At 40.5% G+C, this 17047-nt stretch overlaps 1 protein-coding gene across 2 annotated transcripts in view; it reads left to right on the top strand.

The window, feature by feature from the left end:
• Positions 1-17047, top strand: part of RNF10 (ring finger protein 10) — a 32654-nt gene that overhangs the window by 5268 nt on the left and 10339 nt on the right. For both annotated transcript variants that reach the window (XM_030292366.2, XM_030292367.1), the window contains exons 2-8: positions 6283-6479; positions 9662-9861; positions 10807-10897; positions 12141-12325; positions 12404-12540; positions 15361-15521; positions 16766-16891. In XM_030292366.2, the coding sequence (XP_030148226.1) occupies positions 6283-6479; positions 9662-9861; positions 10807-10897; positions 12141-12325; positions 12404-12540; positions 15361-15521; positions 16766-16891 (1097 nt within the window). The remainder of the gene's footprint in view (positions 1-6282; positions 6480-9661; positions 9862-10806; positions 10898-12140; positions 12326-12403; positions 12541-15360; positions 15522-16765; positions 16892-17047) is intronic.

Below are 17047 nucleotides of genomic sequence, written 5' to 3'. Positions count from 1 at the left end.
TTATCTACAAGCCATCCCCAAAACAGTACTCTGAATTTTATCTCTCGGTCACAGGCCTGTCTGTACTTTCAATCTTTAGTTGCCTGTTGCCTGGGTCTAGAGATAAGAGCCAGCCTCTCACTTTAAATTCTGTAACTTCATACCATTAGGCAAGTGGAAGACAAGATGAGGGAGTTGATTTAAAAAAAAATTTGGGGGGGGGGGCACCTGGGTGGCTCAGTCGGTTGAGCGTCCGACTTCGGCTCAGGTCATGATCTCACGGTGTGTGGGTTCGAGCCCCGTTTCGGGCTCTGTGCTGACAGCTCAGAGCCTGGAGCTTCCTTCGGAATCTGTGCCTCCCTCTCTCTCTGCCCCTCCCCCGCTCATGCTCTGTTCTCCTTCAAAAATAAATAAACGTTAAAAAAATTTTTTTAAATTTTTTTTTGTATTTAAAACAAAAAAAATTTTTTTAATGTTTATATATTTTTGAGAGACAGAGAGAGACAGAGCATGAGCAGGGGAGAGGCAGAAAGAGAAGGAGACACAGAATCCGAAGCAGGCTCCAGGCTCTGAGCTGTCAGCACAGAGCCTGACATGGGGCTCGAACCCACAGAATGTGAGATCATGACCTGAGCCGAAGTCAGACGCCCAACCGACTGAGCCACCCAGGTGCCCCGAGGGGGTTGATTTTAATAACTAAAATTGTAGATCCATATGTGGTCGGTTGTTGTAATCTGTTTTAGAAATGGGCAGTTCACTGTCCATCAGAGAGCATTTCTGTAAGCGTGATGAAACTGTTTCCTTGTGTGTGTGGTAATAAATGAAGAAATGAAAACTGCACCTGCTGAGGGCCAGCTTACTTTCTTGAGCCGTTGAAGTGTGGAATCTGGCTCTACCTAAATCTGTGGAATCTATTAGGTGCTTGTCTTGAAAGTATTAGAGTCAAATGCAGTATCATCTGAAACAGTCTTAGGTAATGAGGTTTGGGGAAAATGTGTTCTCCATTTATGCCTGTTTTCATAAAGCCTCCTCATTTGTTCTCATAGTAAAGTTAGCTTGGACTCTATCCATCTGAATTTTCTGTTTATTTGAAATCTTATTATCAACTAAGTCCATAGGTAAGAAAAAATTTCTAAGAGATCTGAAGCTTCACTTTCTGTTACCAGAGATGCTGTGTTTGACAATAGCTGTTGCTAACTGGATTAGTAGGTAAAAGTATAGTTCTTAAATTCTAGTTTCAGATTAAACTCTGGTCACTTTCCCTAACTGGGATTTAAAGGTAACTGGGAGGAATAAACCTAGCTTTGCAGTGTTTCTCTGACCATCTGTTCTCTGTTGGCATTACTGCCATCTCACGTGACTTATTAGCTCGCCTCCTGGGTTGTGGTTTGGTCAGGTTTGAAGAGGATGGCATACCTCTCATTTATCCCATGGTGGTGACAAATCATGGTGAAGTGGTTGCTTTCAAAATTTGGACTTTGATTTGTTAGCTCACGTTTTCTTTTTTTCTTTGAGGATACACACCACCTTGGATTTATTTAGCTTCCTATAAAATAAGTTAGTCATCTTACCTACAAATAATTTTTTCTAGGCACTTAATAGTTTAAAAAAAAATTTTTTTTTACATTTATTTATTTTTGAGGAACAGAGTGAGACAAAGTGTGAGCAGGAGAGGGGCAGAGAGAGACAGAATCCGAAGCAGGCTCCAGGCTCTGAGCAAGCTGGTCAGCCCAGAGCTTGATGCGGGGCTCTAACCCACGAACTGTGAGATCATGACCTGAGCCGAAGTTGGACGCTCAACTTACTGAGCCACCCAGGCGCCCTGGCATTTAATACTTTTAAAAATTACCCAGACAATAAGTGTACAGAACTTTCTGTATACTTAAAAGTCAGAATCTTAGAGGGTGAGGCCCGAGCATAGGAATCCCTTAAAAGCTCATTTGAGGTATTCAAGCTGGCAGGATTGAGAACCACTCGATTAGGTAAAAATGAAGCTCCATTTCCCAAAGTTAATTAATGGTCATTAACAGACTGCTGTGTTGCCTTTCCAGACATGTTTCTATGAGTTTTGTTTATATATGTGTGTTTTATAAATTTTATTGAGAATAACAGTTGTACTAATATGCTTTGTGATGGTCAGTGCTCATTGAAAGATATCTGATATAAAGAAAGCTTAATAAATGACCTTTTTTACATATCTGGGGGGACATTGTGGACCTTTTTGTGACGTAGTAACAGATGTGATATCCAGTGTTTCATAATGAAAATTTATTTCCAGGTCACCTGGGTGGCTCAGTCGGTTGAGTGTCAAGACTTCAGCTCAGGTCATGATCTCAGGTTCATGAGTTTGAGCCCTGCATCAGGCTTTCTGCTGTCAATGTGGAACCTGCTTGGGATTCTCTGTCCTCCCCTCTCTTTGCTCTCCGGCTTGCCTGCTCTCTCTCAAAAACAAGTATTAAAAAAAAAAAAAAATTAAAAATATTTTCATTAGGTTATGAAACCTAATAATGGAAATGTTAAAAAGTTTTAAAAACAATCCTCACATAGAAGTTTTTTTTGTTTTTTTTTTTTAGTAGGCTCCACACCCAACATGGGACTGAAACTCATGACCCTGAGAACAGGACTCGCATGCTGTACTGACTGAGCCAGCCAGGTGCCCCTAAAAAAATTTTTTTTAATTAAGTTTTTAATTTTAATTCCGTATAGTTAACAGACAGTGTTATAGTAGTTTCAGATGTACAATATAGTGATTCAACAATTCTGTACATTACTTAGTGCTCATCATGATAAATGTACTCTTTAATCCTTCAGTTCTTTCACCCATCTCCTCACCCACCTCCCCTCTGGTAGCTGTAGTTTGTTCTTTATAGTTAAGAGTCTGTTTCTTGGTTTGTCTCTCTTTTTATTTTTCTGTGAATTATATATTTTTATTATTTATTTATGTGTGTATTTTTTTATTTTTTAAATTGTTTTTAGTGTTTATTTTTGAGAGAGAGACAGAGAGACAGCACAAGCAGGAGAGGGGCAGAGAGAGAGGGAGACACAGAATCCGAAGAAGGCTTCAGGCTCTGAGCTGTCAGCACAGAGCCCGATGTGGGGCTTGAACTCACAGAATGTGAGATCATGACCTGAGCCAAAGTCGGACGCCCAACCGACTGAGCCACCCAGGCGCCCTGAGTTATATATTTTTAACATATAGGATTAAGCTATATTTGGGTGGGGAAACTTTGTAGTTTCTGAGGCTCATGGTAGAATCCTCTTGGCTTTGTAAACTATTACCCTCTTAAAGTAAGCCTAATCAGTTTCTTCATTAAAAGTCCCCCAACTTTCATTCTAAGTTTCTGCTTAAAGCCATTAAATTAGTATGCAGATTTGATTTGGTCAAATTTCCATATTGAAATAAAACAACATGGGGTGAATAGACAAATCTAAAACAGGATGGAAATCTTTTTTAAATAAATTTTATTCTGAGGAAAAAAAAAAGACAACATGGAATGGGCAAAGGGACAAGAAAGATAAAGTAGTTTTTTTTGTCCAAAGACTAATTTGGGGACCTTTAGTTATTTAGGTGTATATAGTTCTCAGATAGGTTTCATTTTACCTTTTTTTTTTTTTAAAGCCAGTAAACTTTGGCACATGTTAGATGTGTCTGGTCAGGAATCTTTGTTCAACTTGGTACAAAATAATCTATGTAGTTCAGCACCTGAATAGAAAAAATGGGCAAAGAATACAAACAAGTGCTCTTTACACAAAATACAAATGGTTAGCAGACTGGGAAAGTATTTGTTGGTACTCATCAGAGAAAGTCAAATTTAAAACAAATAATTTTGACCCTTCAGTTTAATAAAGTGTATTCAACTCTATTTTGTCAACATTGCAGTGACCTAGATGTTCTCTGTTACAGTGTTGTTAGAATATAAATGAATAGGTATAATGGTTCTAGAAAGCAACTTGAGGATGTGTAAAAGGTAATGCTGATCATACTTAACCTGCTGATTTCACAATGAGAATTTTTTTTTTTAATTTTTTTTTTCAACGTTTATTTATTTATTTGGGACAGAGAGAGACAGAGCATGAACGGGGGAGGGGCAGAGAGAGAGGGAGACACAGAATCGGAAACAGGCTCCAGGCTCTGAGCCATCAGCCCAGAGCCCGACGCGGGGCTCGAACTCACGGACCGCGAGATCGTGACCTGGCTGACGTCGGACGCTTAACCGACTGTGCCACCCAGGCGCCCTCACAATGAGAATTTGACATAATCATACAGGTGTCTGTATAAAGAGGCTAACTAGCAAAAAACTAGAAACCACCTAAATGTACAGCAGTGGAGATTGGTTATGTTATACTGTAAGTATATGATAGACAGTGCAGCCATTAATCATGCTTTTGAAGACTAGAGGTAGAAATGTGTGAAAATGCTCATGGAGTAATAGAAGACAGTATATCCTGTGTGTCTGTCATTTTGTGGGAGACGTGGCAAGTATACAAAAATAGTAAAAGGAAATTATGCATTGTTTATAAGTTGGTATTCTATGCCTAGTGGCAAATTTATTCTTCCAAATTTCATTTAAAAAAAAATTTTTTTTTTAACGTTTATTTATTTTTGAGACAGAGAGAGACAGAGCATGAACGGGGGAGGGTCAGAGAGAGGGAGACACAGAATCTGAAACAGGCTCCAGGCTCTGAGCTGTCAGCACAGAGCCCGACGCGGGGCTCAAACTCACAGACTGAGAGATCATGACCTGAGCCGAAGTCGGCTGCTTAACCAAGTGAGCCACCCGGGCGCCCCTATTCTTCCAAATTTCAAAATCGAACGTACGTTCTTACAACTGGAGGAAAAAAAGCAAGAAATATTTTTTAAAAGGACATAATTTATGCTGATCTAATATGCTCTTAGAGCTCAACTTCTTTTGTCAATTTAATGGCTTCTCAGTTTGACCTCTAGAACATATGTAAATACTGCTTTGCTGTTATGCCTCTTGAATATATCTGCTGAGGCCTAGGCGTTGCACTATAGAATCTAGCTGTGTTATAGTAATTTAAGGAGAATTTTTTTTTTAAATTTCTTTGAGTTTATTTAGTTTTTTGAGAGAGTCAGAGACAACGTCAGCAGGGGAGGGGGAGAGAGAGAATCCTAAGCAGGCTCCATACTGTCAGCACAGAGCCCAGTGTGGGGCTTGAATTCATGAAATCATGAGATTGTTACCTGAGCTGAACCCGAGAGTCGGCACTTAACTGAGCCACCCATGCGCCCGGAGAGTAATATCTTCTATCCTACTTTCAGATGAAATATTTTCCCCTAGTACAGATAGGCTGTTCTTTTTAAAAAATTTTAAGGGGTGCCTGGGTGGCTTGGTCGGTTAAGCGTCCGACTTCGGCTCAGGTCATGATCTCACGGTCCGTGAGTTCGAGCCCCGCGTCGGGCTCTGTGCTGACGGCTCAGAGCCTGGAGCCCGTTTCGGATTCTGTGTCTCCCTCTCTCTCTCTGCTCCTCCCCTGTTCATGCTCTGTCTCTCTCTGTCTCAAAAATAAATAAACGTTAAAAAAAATTAAAAAAAAATTTTTTTAAGTAGGCTCAACACCCAAGTAGGGCTCTAAATCATGACCCCCCAGATCAAGAGTTGCATGCTGTACAGACAGAGGTAGCCAGGTGCCCCAGGCTGTTCCCTTTTCTATCATTTCATCTAAATGGACTTTTATAAGAGCAGTGGTTAAGTTGCGCAAAAAAGAGAGATACTGTGAACTATTTGGGTGGTTTGACCTGCATTTGTATCCCTCCTGAAGGAGGGACTGTTTAGGCTTCATCATTTAAAAAACAAAAGTAAGGGGCACCTGGTTGCCTCAGTAAGTTAAGCAGCCAGTTTCTGCTCAGGTCATGATCTCGCGGTTTGTGGGTTCGAGCCCCATGTTGGGCTCGATGTGTAGCTTGAACTTAGGATCCCGAGATCAAGAGTCACATGCTCTTCTGACTGAGCCACCCAGAATCCCCTATGTTTCCTTCCTTCCTTCCTCCCTTCCTTCCTTCCTTCACTTCTTTCTTTCCTTCCTTCACTTCTTTCCTTCCTTCCTTCCTTCCTTCCTTCCTTCCTTCCTTCCTTCCTTCCTTCCTTCCTTCCTTCCTTCCTTCGGGGGAGAGGGAATCCCAAGCAGGCTCCACCCTGTTAGCACAGAGCCCGATGTGGAGCTTGATTTCACAAATTGTGAAATCATGACCTGAGCTGAGTCAGATGCTCAACTGACTGAGCCACCCAGGCACTCCTATGGGTCATTTCTTAACTAATTCTTTACATTTCTTGCTTTCAGATGGAAAGAACTCAAGTGGATCCAAGCGTTTTAATCGCAAACGTGAACCTTCCTATCCCAAAAATGAAAATTTTAGCAACCAGTCCCGTCGCTCCAATTCACAGAAAAGCAAAACTTTTAACAAGATGCCTCCACAGAGGGGCGGCGGCAGCAGCAAAGTCTTTAGCTCTTCTTTTAATGGTGGAAGACGCGATGAGGTATGGAATTTAGGAATGTCCTTTCTAGAACACAAGAAGCATGAACTCTGATTCCCCTGCCTCCCAGTCTGTCAGTAGTTGGGGAGGAGGGGAGAAAGAGGTGAAAGAGTAAATAACCAAAGCAGTCTTGAGTAGTTGAGGATTAACTAGGTTTGGAACTTTGCCTCCTTTCTTCTCTTGAAAGCTGTGAAAATTTCTTTGGAGGAAGAAGACATCATCATCATGGGTTGTGAGAAATTATAGCAAGATACTATAAGTGTACCCTAGATACTATAGATGGTACCTTTTATTATCACTCTTGAATTAGAGGTGCCTCTTGAATATTTAAGTAATACAATGACTTTAATTAATGACATTTGCTCTGTAGTATCTATAGCAAACTGTAAGATGCTATATCCTTAGTCCTAGGTACTCTGATTTTAGGAGTTTCTTAGATATCCTTTTGGAAGTACATAAAGACTTCTGTACAAAGGAGTTTACTGTTGCATTGTTTGTAGTTGCAGAATCTAGGAAACAACCTAAATTAACAAGGCATTGGTTAGATGAATTATCCTCCTGTTTGAGTGTTCCATACTATGTAACTATTAGAAAATAAAGCAGATTTAATGTACTCATGGAAGAATTCATTCACCAAAAATTTTGTCCTCTCCTACTGTGCATCAAATACCACATGGGAGTTTGGCATACAATACTGAGTAGAACATTGTAACTTATATTTTAGTTTACAGAGAAAATAGACCATTACACAGTTGACCCTTGAACAATACAGGTTTGAACTGCATTGGGCCACTTATGTGGACTTTTTTTTCTTAATATAAATACAGTGTCATAAATGTGTTTTTTTTTTTAATTTTCTTAAATAACATTTTCTTTTCTCCAGCTTTATTGTAAAAATATACTTTGTAATATATATAACATAAAATATGTGTTAACTGTTATTAGTGAGGCTTCCAGTCAACAGGTTATTAGCAGTTAAGTGTTTTGGGGAGTCAAAAGTTATACGTGTATTTTCAGTTGCGCCAGGGGATCAATGCTGCTAATGCCTGTATTGTTCAGGTGTCGATTGTATAATAAATCCAAAGGTAAGTGCTTATTGAATTAACAAAAAAGTAGATTGAGAGAATTAAAGGGATAGAGAGTAACAAAGAGTACGGTTTTGGAGGGTGACGAAGGAAGGCTACTTATTCTGAGGAAGTGAATTCTGAGTAGAGTTCTGAACGAAGCAAGGGAGCACACCATACAGTTTTGAGGAGGATGTCTTGGCGAAAAGGAATAACAAGTGCACAAGTGCAAGGAACCAGAGGTGGTAATACTTTTGGTTTGTTTGAGGTCAAACATGTAGGCTACCATGAGTGGAGGAGTAGAGAATGAAACCAAAGAACAGACAAGAAGGGTCAGATCGTGTTGGGCTCTTTCAAAAATAAATAAATGTTAAAAAAAACTTTTTTATATGTTATAAAAAAAAATTTTTTTTTTCTAGTTGCCACATTCAAAAAGGAAAATGGTGAAATTAATTTTAATGTTTTTACCCAATATAGCTAAAATGGTATTTCATGATGTGGCATTGGCCACATTTGGCTAGTAGTGGTTGCTGTAAAGGATGGCACAGCTCCAGATGGTATGTCTATGGGGATTGGATTCCTGAAGTAGAGGACAAGCTAATTGGAGGAGAGAGAGGGGGTCAAGGAAATGAGAGGTCAGTGTTGGAAGGATAATCAGGAGTTGTGATGGGCAGTATCAGAGAGAGTGGTAGTGGCAGCTAAGATAATAGTGGGACAATAGGAGGTTGAGGATGTGGAGGATTTTGTTGAGTGAGCACAAGCTCTTATCTAATTTGGGGGCATTGGGAGTGGAAGACTGATGAGAGACAGCAGTCCCATGGAGATGATTTTCCAGGGGATAAGAGGCAAGGGATGACCTGGAAGTGGTGAGCTTCCTGTGGTGAGTTACATGAACAGTGTGTGGGGGGGTTGTCTCCCAGGATCTATTGTTGAAATGAAAGGAAATTGTTTAATTGTATGTTTTGCCACTGTATTTAATCATAAGGGTCATATGCTGTGGTCTATATGCATAGGGTATCGCAAGTCATATTTGTTGTCTCTGGGATGGAATGTATCTTTCACCATATCCCTTTTTGTACTCTTTAGCTTCTTTATGATGTCTGTGCGGGTGCTGCTTACTAATTTCTAAATATGACTAAGCAGCAAAAGCCTTAAATTTGTATTTCCTTTGACCCAGTAATTCCTACTATACATTCAAAAGAAACAATGATAGGTGACCAAATATTTGTGCACAAAGATCTATCCCAAAATGTGTTTATCATGACATTATTTTATTACAGTGGACAAGCTACTAACAGTCTGTGTCTGACACAAGGGCATTATAGTATACCTATATGACGTAATGGTATATAGCCATTTAAAGTGACTATGTGTTAATATGACTCACATGGCAAAGTGCTTATGACATTAAATTATAAATTGGGATTAGAAAATGCACTGGCTGACTTATAAGTACTTTCCACTTCAATTTGGAAATGTTAAAAAGCCCCAACGTGATTTTTTCCATCTTTATGTGCGGTGGTATTTCTCCTCTGCTGATTGGGTTTATTTCTGGACACAGAGGTAGTCTGCCTACATGTTCTAATTCTGTCAGTTTTAATTAACAATGAATAGCAGTGTGTGTCTTAGACGGGAGGTCTCTGGCAGGATTCTGAAGCCCGTGGCAGTTAGCAGCTGCTTGCAAGCCGCCTCCAGAGTATAGTTCCACAGACTTGTTTTTGCCAGAAACAAACCAGAGAACAAGTAGCTAACAAGAGTGAAGGTCTAGGAGTCCTATGGGATTGTCAAAAAATTAATCCAGTAAGTAAATCATTGTGCTTCCCAGTAGCTAGACGACTTCATGTTGGGTTTAGTCATTTAATAAATAGTTAATTGCCATTTAGTGGGGCAGGCTAAACAGTTTAAGTAATTATATGGTAAAGGCTCTTGTCCCCCTTTCTGTTCCCATCCAGATCTTAGGTAGACTTTTGTATTCCCCTTTCCTAGGAAGATTGTTTACTTTAAGCTGTGTTTTGTTTAGTTAATATTTTAAGCCATGTAGAAGGAGGGTTGTGCTGGTTTCTGCTATCAATCAGTGTCATTCTATTCTGAAATACTCTGATTCATTCTTATTCTCTCTAGGTAGCAGAGGCTCAACGGGCAGAGTTTAGCCCTGCCCAGTTCTCTGGTCCGAAGAAGATCAATCTGAACCACTTGTTGAATTTCACTTTTGAACCCCGTGGCCAGGCGGGTCACTTTGAAGGCAGTGGACATGGCAGCTGGGGAAAGAGGAACAAATGGGGGCATAAGCCTTTTAACAAGGAACTCTTTTTACAGGCCAAGTGAGTATGTCTACTCTTGGGAGGAAAGTGCAGTTGAGCCTCTGGGTGGTTCTTGGTGCTGAGAAGAAGCTTCTTTTAAACTGCTATGGGAGAGAGGCAGAAAGGGAGTTGATCTGGTTCTTTTCCTCCTCTCTCTTTTTGGGGGGGCAGTGCAGGTGTCGAAAACCAGCTTTTCAAGTGGATGTTCTTGGTGCTTAAAAGAATATAATGCTTAAATAAATACACTGATTAATGCTAAAATTAAATAATGCTTTAGTGTCATAATGAGGTAGTAAAAGTATTTGTTTTGGAATTGGACCCACATTTGAATTTATTTTGACCTTCAATCTTGGGTAATTTATTTAGCCAAGGTGAGATTCATCTTCTCCCTATAAAGGAGGAGGATTACTTAAAGGAGAATTGGATGATGGGTTGGAGTGTTTGGCATGGCATACGTTTGCTCAAATACTGATTCCCTTTTATTTCCTTTTGTGTGTCATTAGTTACAATGTAAGATTTGACCTTGGATCTAGACTGAAGTAATTGGTTAGTACTTTATATAAATTGGTAATCAAATGACTGAGCGAGAACAGTCTTTCTGCTTCCTTGAAGACTAGCTGTGTGCCATGGTTTCTCAGAGGGAGGGAGGAAATCTGGCTTCCTGCTGATTGATAGAGCCGCAGTCTGGGTTAATTTTAGCTCAGGGGAGGCCTGCAGGGCCTTGGCTAGGCTTGGAAGCAGAAGAAACAGAGTTCATGGATTTAGACTCCTACTTGGCAAGTCTTTAGATTCCCTCCAGAGCTGGGGCTCAGAACTGAGGCTGAAGTCCTAGTTCAGTGCTTCACAAACCATGGCTGCTAATGGCCTGTATTTGATTTCTAAGTGAAGGAGTAATGAGTTTCTGCTGAGGGCTTGTTGGTGGCTTCTGAGAGTCTGCCTTTTCCCTGTCCTCTTCCCTGTTTCCAGCTGCCAATTTGTGGTGTCTGAAGACCAAGACTACACAGTTCATTTTGCTGATCCTGATACCTTAGTCAACTGGGACTTTGTGGAACAAGTGGTGAGTAGCTCGGCTAAGCTTATAAACTGTTAGTGGGAGAGAGAACTAAGGAAAGGAACCATGGTGACACAGCAGCTGTTGGCTGGTATCACTGTTGATACCTTTTTTCTGCATGACCTCACTGTAGAGATAAGTCCCCCAGAGATGAGTCCTGGTTTCTCCTGGAGTTCATTTTGTGCTAATTGGCACTAGCCTGCAGGATTGGGGAGTTGGAGGGCTCTCATCAAAGGTTCTGTCTCATCAAAGCAGTTCTATCTACGACCTCCTTTCTCCTGGGAAGAAATAACCAGAGAAATACATGAGGCACTCTGGTTACCTTCCTGACCTAGGGTGGGCTCATTGCATGAACATGGCTTCATCGGTAGCCATTTGTAGTAATCAATATCAAATTAGGCCTCAGTCTTGTGGCAGGTGAGTGAGCCACCAGGTACACTACTGTCTAAGCCACTGCTGCATTTTGTTTTCTGTTGAAGTAATGAGTTCTGGGTATTCCTTTGCTGCTCTTAGGTTATAGGGATGTAAAATTTTTTTTTTTTTTTTTGAGAACACAAGTGAGCCTGAGTGGGGGTGGGGCAGAGGGAGAGAGAGAATCCTAAGCAGGCTCCATGCCCGGCATGAAGCCTGAAGGGAGCTTGATCATGTCAGTGGGCCTGACATGGAGCTCGATCCCACGACTGTGAGACCGTGACCTGAGCATAAATCAAGAGTTGGATGTTTGACTGAGCCACCCAGGCACCCCATACAATACTTTTCAAAGTGCTAGGTCTCCAAGCCTGGCTACTCATTAACTATGAAAATTGATAAAAACATCAGAGAATGACAAGGCCTATGAAAGCTAAGTTCTATATTTATTGGTTAAAAAAAAAATAGAGATGCATATAAAGTGTAGGTCTGATAGACTTCTCTATTGGAGATTATTGGTACATTACTTTTCAACCTTTTATAAGCCTTTGTGTACGTGTATGTATAAAGTTTCTTTTTATAAATGGGATTATATATTGATTTCTGTTCCTTTTTCCTTTGTGGAACCTCTAAAGTACTTGTTATGTAGTTATTAAACCATTATTGTGATTTCCTTAACGATTCACTTAAAGTGTTATTATATACTTGCATTTTGAACAATTCTGTGATGATGTGTTGAGTAGAGATGTTCAGGGATGGGGGTGGGAGAGGAGAGGCTTTAACTTTGACAATCCCATGTCACTTTGAAAGCAGTGTAACTCGTGGTGCCCTTTTGTTGCAGCGCATTTGTAGCCATGAAGTGCCATCTTGCCCAATATGCCTATATCCACCTACTGCAGCCAAGATAACCCGTTGTGGACACATCTTCTGCTGGGCATGCATTCTGCACTACCTTTCACTGAGTGAGAAGACCTGGAGTAAATGTCCCATCTGTTACAGTTCTGTGCATAAGAAGGATCTCAAGAGGTGAGAAGGAGACATTTACTAGGTTAGACCCAGTCTGCTAACTTCTTGCTCTTTTACATCTAAATGTCCATGTTACAGTGTTGTTGCCACCGAGTCACGTCAGTATGTTGTTGGTGACACTATTACAATGCAGCTGATGAAGAGGGAGAAAGGGGTATTGTTGGCCTTGCCCAAATCCAAATGGATGAATGTAGACCATCCTATTCATCTAGGAGGTGAGTTCTGTTAATTTAGGGGGTAATAATCTTGGGTACATCTTTTAAGGCTATCAAATATATCTATCTACTATCAAAATTTGAGCCTTCGGGCAAGCCATTTCTATCATTTGCAGGTCAGTTTTAGGATTCTAGTAGGTTAGAGGGGAGTTTACAGAGAGTGGTTTAACTCTTGGTTTCAGGTGTGGTTTAGTTATGTATTTTTTAATTTTTAATTTTGTTGAAATAGTGCCTGGCATTGTGCCCAGCCTTGAGGATTCCACAGTCAGCCAGACTGGCCACTTGTTGTCAAGGAACTCAGTAGTCTAGTAGAAGACACACAGAGAGGGAGGGAGAGACTCCCAAGCCTGCTGTGTGCTGTCAGCACAGAGTGCGATGCTGGGCTCAATCTCAAACCATGAGATCATGACCTGAGCCGAAGTCAAGAGTCAGACACTTAACTGGCTGAGCCATCTAGGCGCCCCTAAACTTTAAAAAATCTAAAACTCTTAAGAGAACATATAGGATAGTATCTCTGTAAATCCTCAGATAGGGATGGGTTTTTGAACCAGGCTGAAACTGTAGATCCTAGAAAAGAAAAGACAGATACACTTGATTTTATAAGAATGAAATCTGACAAGATTCCTTAAAGTCAGTAGGTGATTAACTAGGGGAAGATTTACACATTTAAAACTAAAGATTAATGTCTGGAATATACACGTGTTCTATAAGTTAGATTAACAGTCCAGTAGAAGAATGGGCTAAGCATATGAAAGTATTTCCCAGAAAAGGATACTAGAATAACTTCCCAAGAATTAGGTTTAACTTTGCTAAGAGTTATGCAAATCAAAATCCCTATCAGATTGACGCAAAAAAAAAAAAAAAAAAAGACATTAGAAACACCAGGTTTTTGGCAGGGGTAGGAAAACGAATACTGTATACAGGGTGGCAATGTAAGTCAATACAGCTTTTGGGGAGGCGCAATTTGGTAGTATTTAAAATATGCACAACCTTTGGTCCAGCTTTTGTACTTAATATAAAGAAATTATATGCACCAAGGAATACGTATAAGGAATTTTTGTTACAATGTAATAGAAGCTGTCAATAAGCTAAATAAACGTTCCATAAGGAACTCACTCAGTGTTTGTTATGCTGTGGAACACAATACAGAAGGTAAAAATAGGATCTCTGTATTAATATATAAAAAAGTTTTTTTTAACATTTATTTATTTTTGAAAGAGCACGAATGGGGGGGGGGGCAGAGAGAGAGAGAGAGGGAAAAACAGAATCTGAGGCAGGCTCCAGGCTCTGAGATGTCAGCACAGGGTCTGACACGGGGCTTGAACCCAAGGAACCGTGAGATCATGACCTGAGCCGAAATCGGACACTCAACCAACTGAGCCACCCAGGCACCCCTCTGTATTAATGTTTTGAAAGAATTTAATACAGGTTGGATGAAAAACACAGAACAACTTAAAGTTTATCATTTATGGAAAAACCTTTGTTTTCTTAAGTGATTATGGATTTATAAATGTATAGAAAAAGATTTGGCAAATATGTATCACAATTTGTAAATGGTTATCTCTGGGCAGATACTAGGATCGGAGGGTGGGAAAACAGGGCATTTCAAGAGTTTCCCAAAAGTTAACATTGTCCTAAAGTTTTTAAAAGTACAGAAAATATGGGAGAGGGAAGTAAAGGAAACAAATCATCCATGGTCCTTTTACTCAGAGATATCCCAAAGTTGTAGATTATTTTTCTACTCATGTATATTTTTGCAAGATTGGGATTAAATTTTCTAGTTTTTGGTGTCTGCTTTATATTCATGTAATGTAGGTATTTCTACATGTCACTAAATGTCATCTCACAAAACCATTTTTATTTAAAAATTTTTAAAGCTTATTTTTTTATCTTTAAATTTTTTTTATTAAAAAGTTTTTTTAGTTTGTTTATTTTTGAGAGAGAGCACAAGTTGGGGAGGGGCAGAGAGAGAGAAGGAAACACAGAATCTGAAGTAGGCTCCAGGCTCTGAGCTGTCAGCACGGAGCCCGACGTGGGGCTCGAACCCAAGAATTGTGAGATCGTGATGTGAGCCAAAGTCGGATGCTTAACCAACTGAGCCAGCCAGGTGCCCCATTAAGTAAACTTTTTTTTTTCTTTTTAACATTCATTTTTGAGAGAGAGTGTGAGTTGGGGAGGGACAGAGAGAGGGAGACACAGAATCCGAAGCAGGCTTCAGGCTCAGAGCCGTCAGAACAGAGCCTGATGTGGGGCTTAAACCCACGAACCACGAGATCATGACCTGAGCTGAAGTCAGATGCCTAACAGACTGAGCCAGCCAGGCACCCCTGTTTTGTTTTGTTTTTTTTTTTTTTGTTTTGTTTTATTTCAAATATCTCTACACCCATCATGGGGCTCGAACTCACAACCCCGAGATCAAGAGTCGCATGCTCTTCCAACTGAGTCAGCCATGTGCCCCAGAAAACCATTTTTAATGTCTGCAAATTTCTCTTTAATGAATATGCCATCATGTCATTAACCGTTTCTTTATTATTGGACTTAACTGGTTGATGTAGCATTTTTTGGTATTATAGACGATAGGGTAATCAATAGTTTGGCTAAAACATTTTTACTGCGTCTTTGGTTTTCTTGGATTCCTTGTATTATGGGGTCAGAGTTATAAACCTTTTATTTAAGGTCATTGCTAAATTATTTTTAGAAAATTAGCCTGATTACTCCATCTTCACTTTGGGGGATAAAAGCTGTGTAAATTCCTGTGTAGCCACAAGGTCGCAAAGCTTTGACTGTTGCATTTTTGTGATCTTGCTGGCTTTCTTGTAGATGAACAGCACAGCCAGTACTCCAAGTTGCTGCTGGCCTCTAAGGAGCAGGTGCTGCACCGGGTAGTTCAGGAAGAGAAAATAGCTTTGGAGCAGCAGCTGGCAGAGGAGAAGCACACTCCCGAGTCCTGCTTTATTGAGGCAGCTATCCAGGAGCTCAAGGTAGGATGACAGGACAGGATGGTGGGGATAAGTTATCTTGGTCCTGAATTTAAGATAACGCATAGTTAATGGCTAAAATAGCCAGTTTGCTCTGGCCGTTGGTGGTGCAAGGGAATGGTTGACCTAGTGGTTTTTAAAGCACTCTCTGCAGCTGAAAGGAACAAATTAAAATCGTCTTATAACTAGTTGAGTCACGGGAGTCTCTTAGTCTTAGGTTAGCTATGTTCTTAGTTAAGCAAAGTAGGTTTTTCTCCTAAGGAAACACTTGGATTTATTTTTAGAGATGTTTTATTTGAGGCACATTTTGAAGAGAGTGTTATGGCCTATCCAGCAGGCCCTAGTAATACCTGCTGAGGATTTTGAAGCAGGAAAAATTACCCAAATAGAGAACTTCCTGTGCTGTGTATCCTTACCAGACATCAGAATCAGGGTGTTGGCCTCCACCCTGAGATGTGAATTCAGTCAAATATGGGCTCCATAGGCTTAATAATTTGTGTTCTAATGAGTTCCAGACTGATTCTAATGTTCATCCTCAGACCATATTTTGAGAATCACTGATCTGTGTTAGAACAGTGAAAGCCCTTGTATCTTGAGTAATTGGCATGTGACAGGTCCTGTGTTAAGGTACTGTACTTACATTTATGTCACATGAGCTGCATATCTCGGTGTGAACTATCCCCTTTCACGGATGAGGAAATGGGAGTCATGGGTTAGGTAATTTGCTTGAGGACATATAACTAATATGAGATGAAGCTAGTATTTGAATTCCTCTCTTTCTGACTTCTGAGTCTTCCTTTAGTAGGTCCTGTGTATTTTGTTTTTAATTAAATGCAGAGCGTTCGTTCAAGTGCATTTCAGAGAAGACGAGCTGTATAGAAGTAGAGCTGTCCAGGTTGAGATGGCAGTTGGCCAAACCCCTGCTTCCCGCACTGGGGCTCTTTCTTTAAGAGTAGCTTGTAAAAACTAGAGGACTAGTTCTGTGTTCTTCGATTTTTTGTTCAGGAAACTTTTGTGTAGTATTGTCACTGTCAGATTGTAAGTAGAATACCATCCCATTTGGGTGTCAGGTGCTTTTTGCTCCCTGTTTCCTTGAAGGATTGAGGATTTTAAGTACTTTTCCTATTGGGTCTTGTTGCCTTTTAACTTTTGCTCCTGTTGAGAAAGGCCATTGTAAGCCCTTGCCCTACAAACTAAGTGTGTTTCTAGAAACTTAGCTTTCTCTGGTCTTCTCTCTGGTGGTTTAGACTCGGGAAGAGGCTCTGTCAGGATTGGCTGAAAGCAGAGGGGAGGTCCTTAGTGTTGTGCCTGCTCTGGAACAACTGGTGCTGATGGCTCCCTTGGCGAAGGAGTCCGTTTTTCAACCCAGGAAGGTGAGTGTGACCCCGTTACAGACTAAATGGCTGCCGTTCCTCGAGGCTGCTGTTGAGTTGGTAGGTGATGTTGTGAAATCGCCTCTTCATGGGAGAGGAGGGGGGACTAGGAGTATTTCCCATGTACTTATTAGTTCTTTACCTAGGGATGTTAAA

This window comes from Lynx canadensis, chromosome D3, assembly GCF_007474595.2.
Source record: "Lynx canadensis isolate LIC74 chromosome D3, mLynCan4.pri.v2, whole genome shotgun sequence".
NCBI classification, from domain to species: Eukaryota; Metazoa; Chordata; class Mammalia; order Carnivora; family Felidae; genus Lynx; species Lynx canadensis.
The sequence above is the reverse complement of the archived record's forward strand: the minus strand, read 5'-3'. Positions and strand labels throughout refer to the sequence as shown.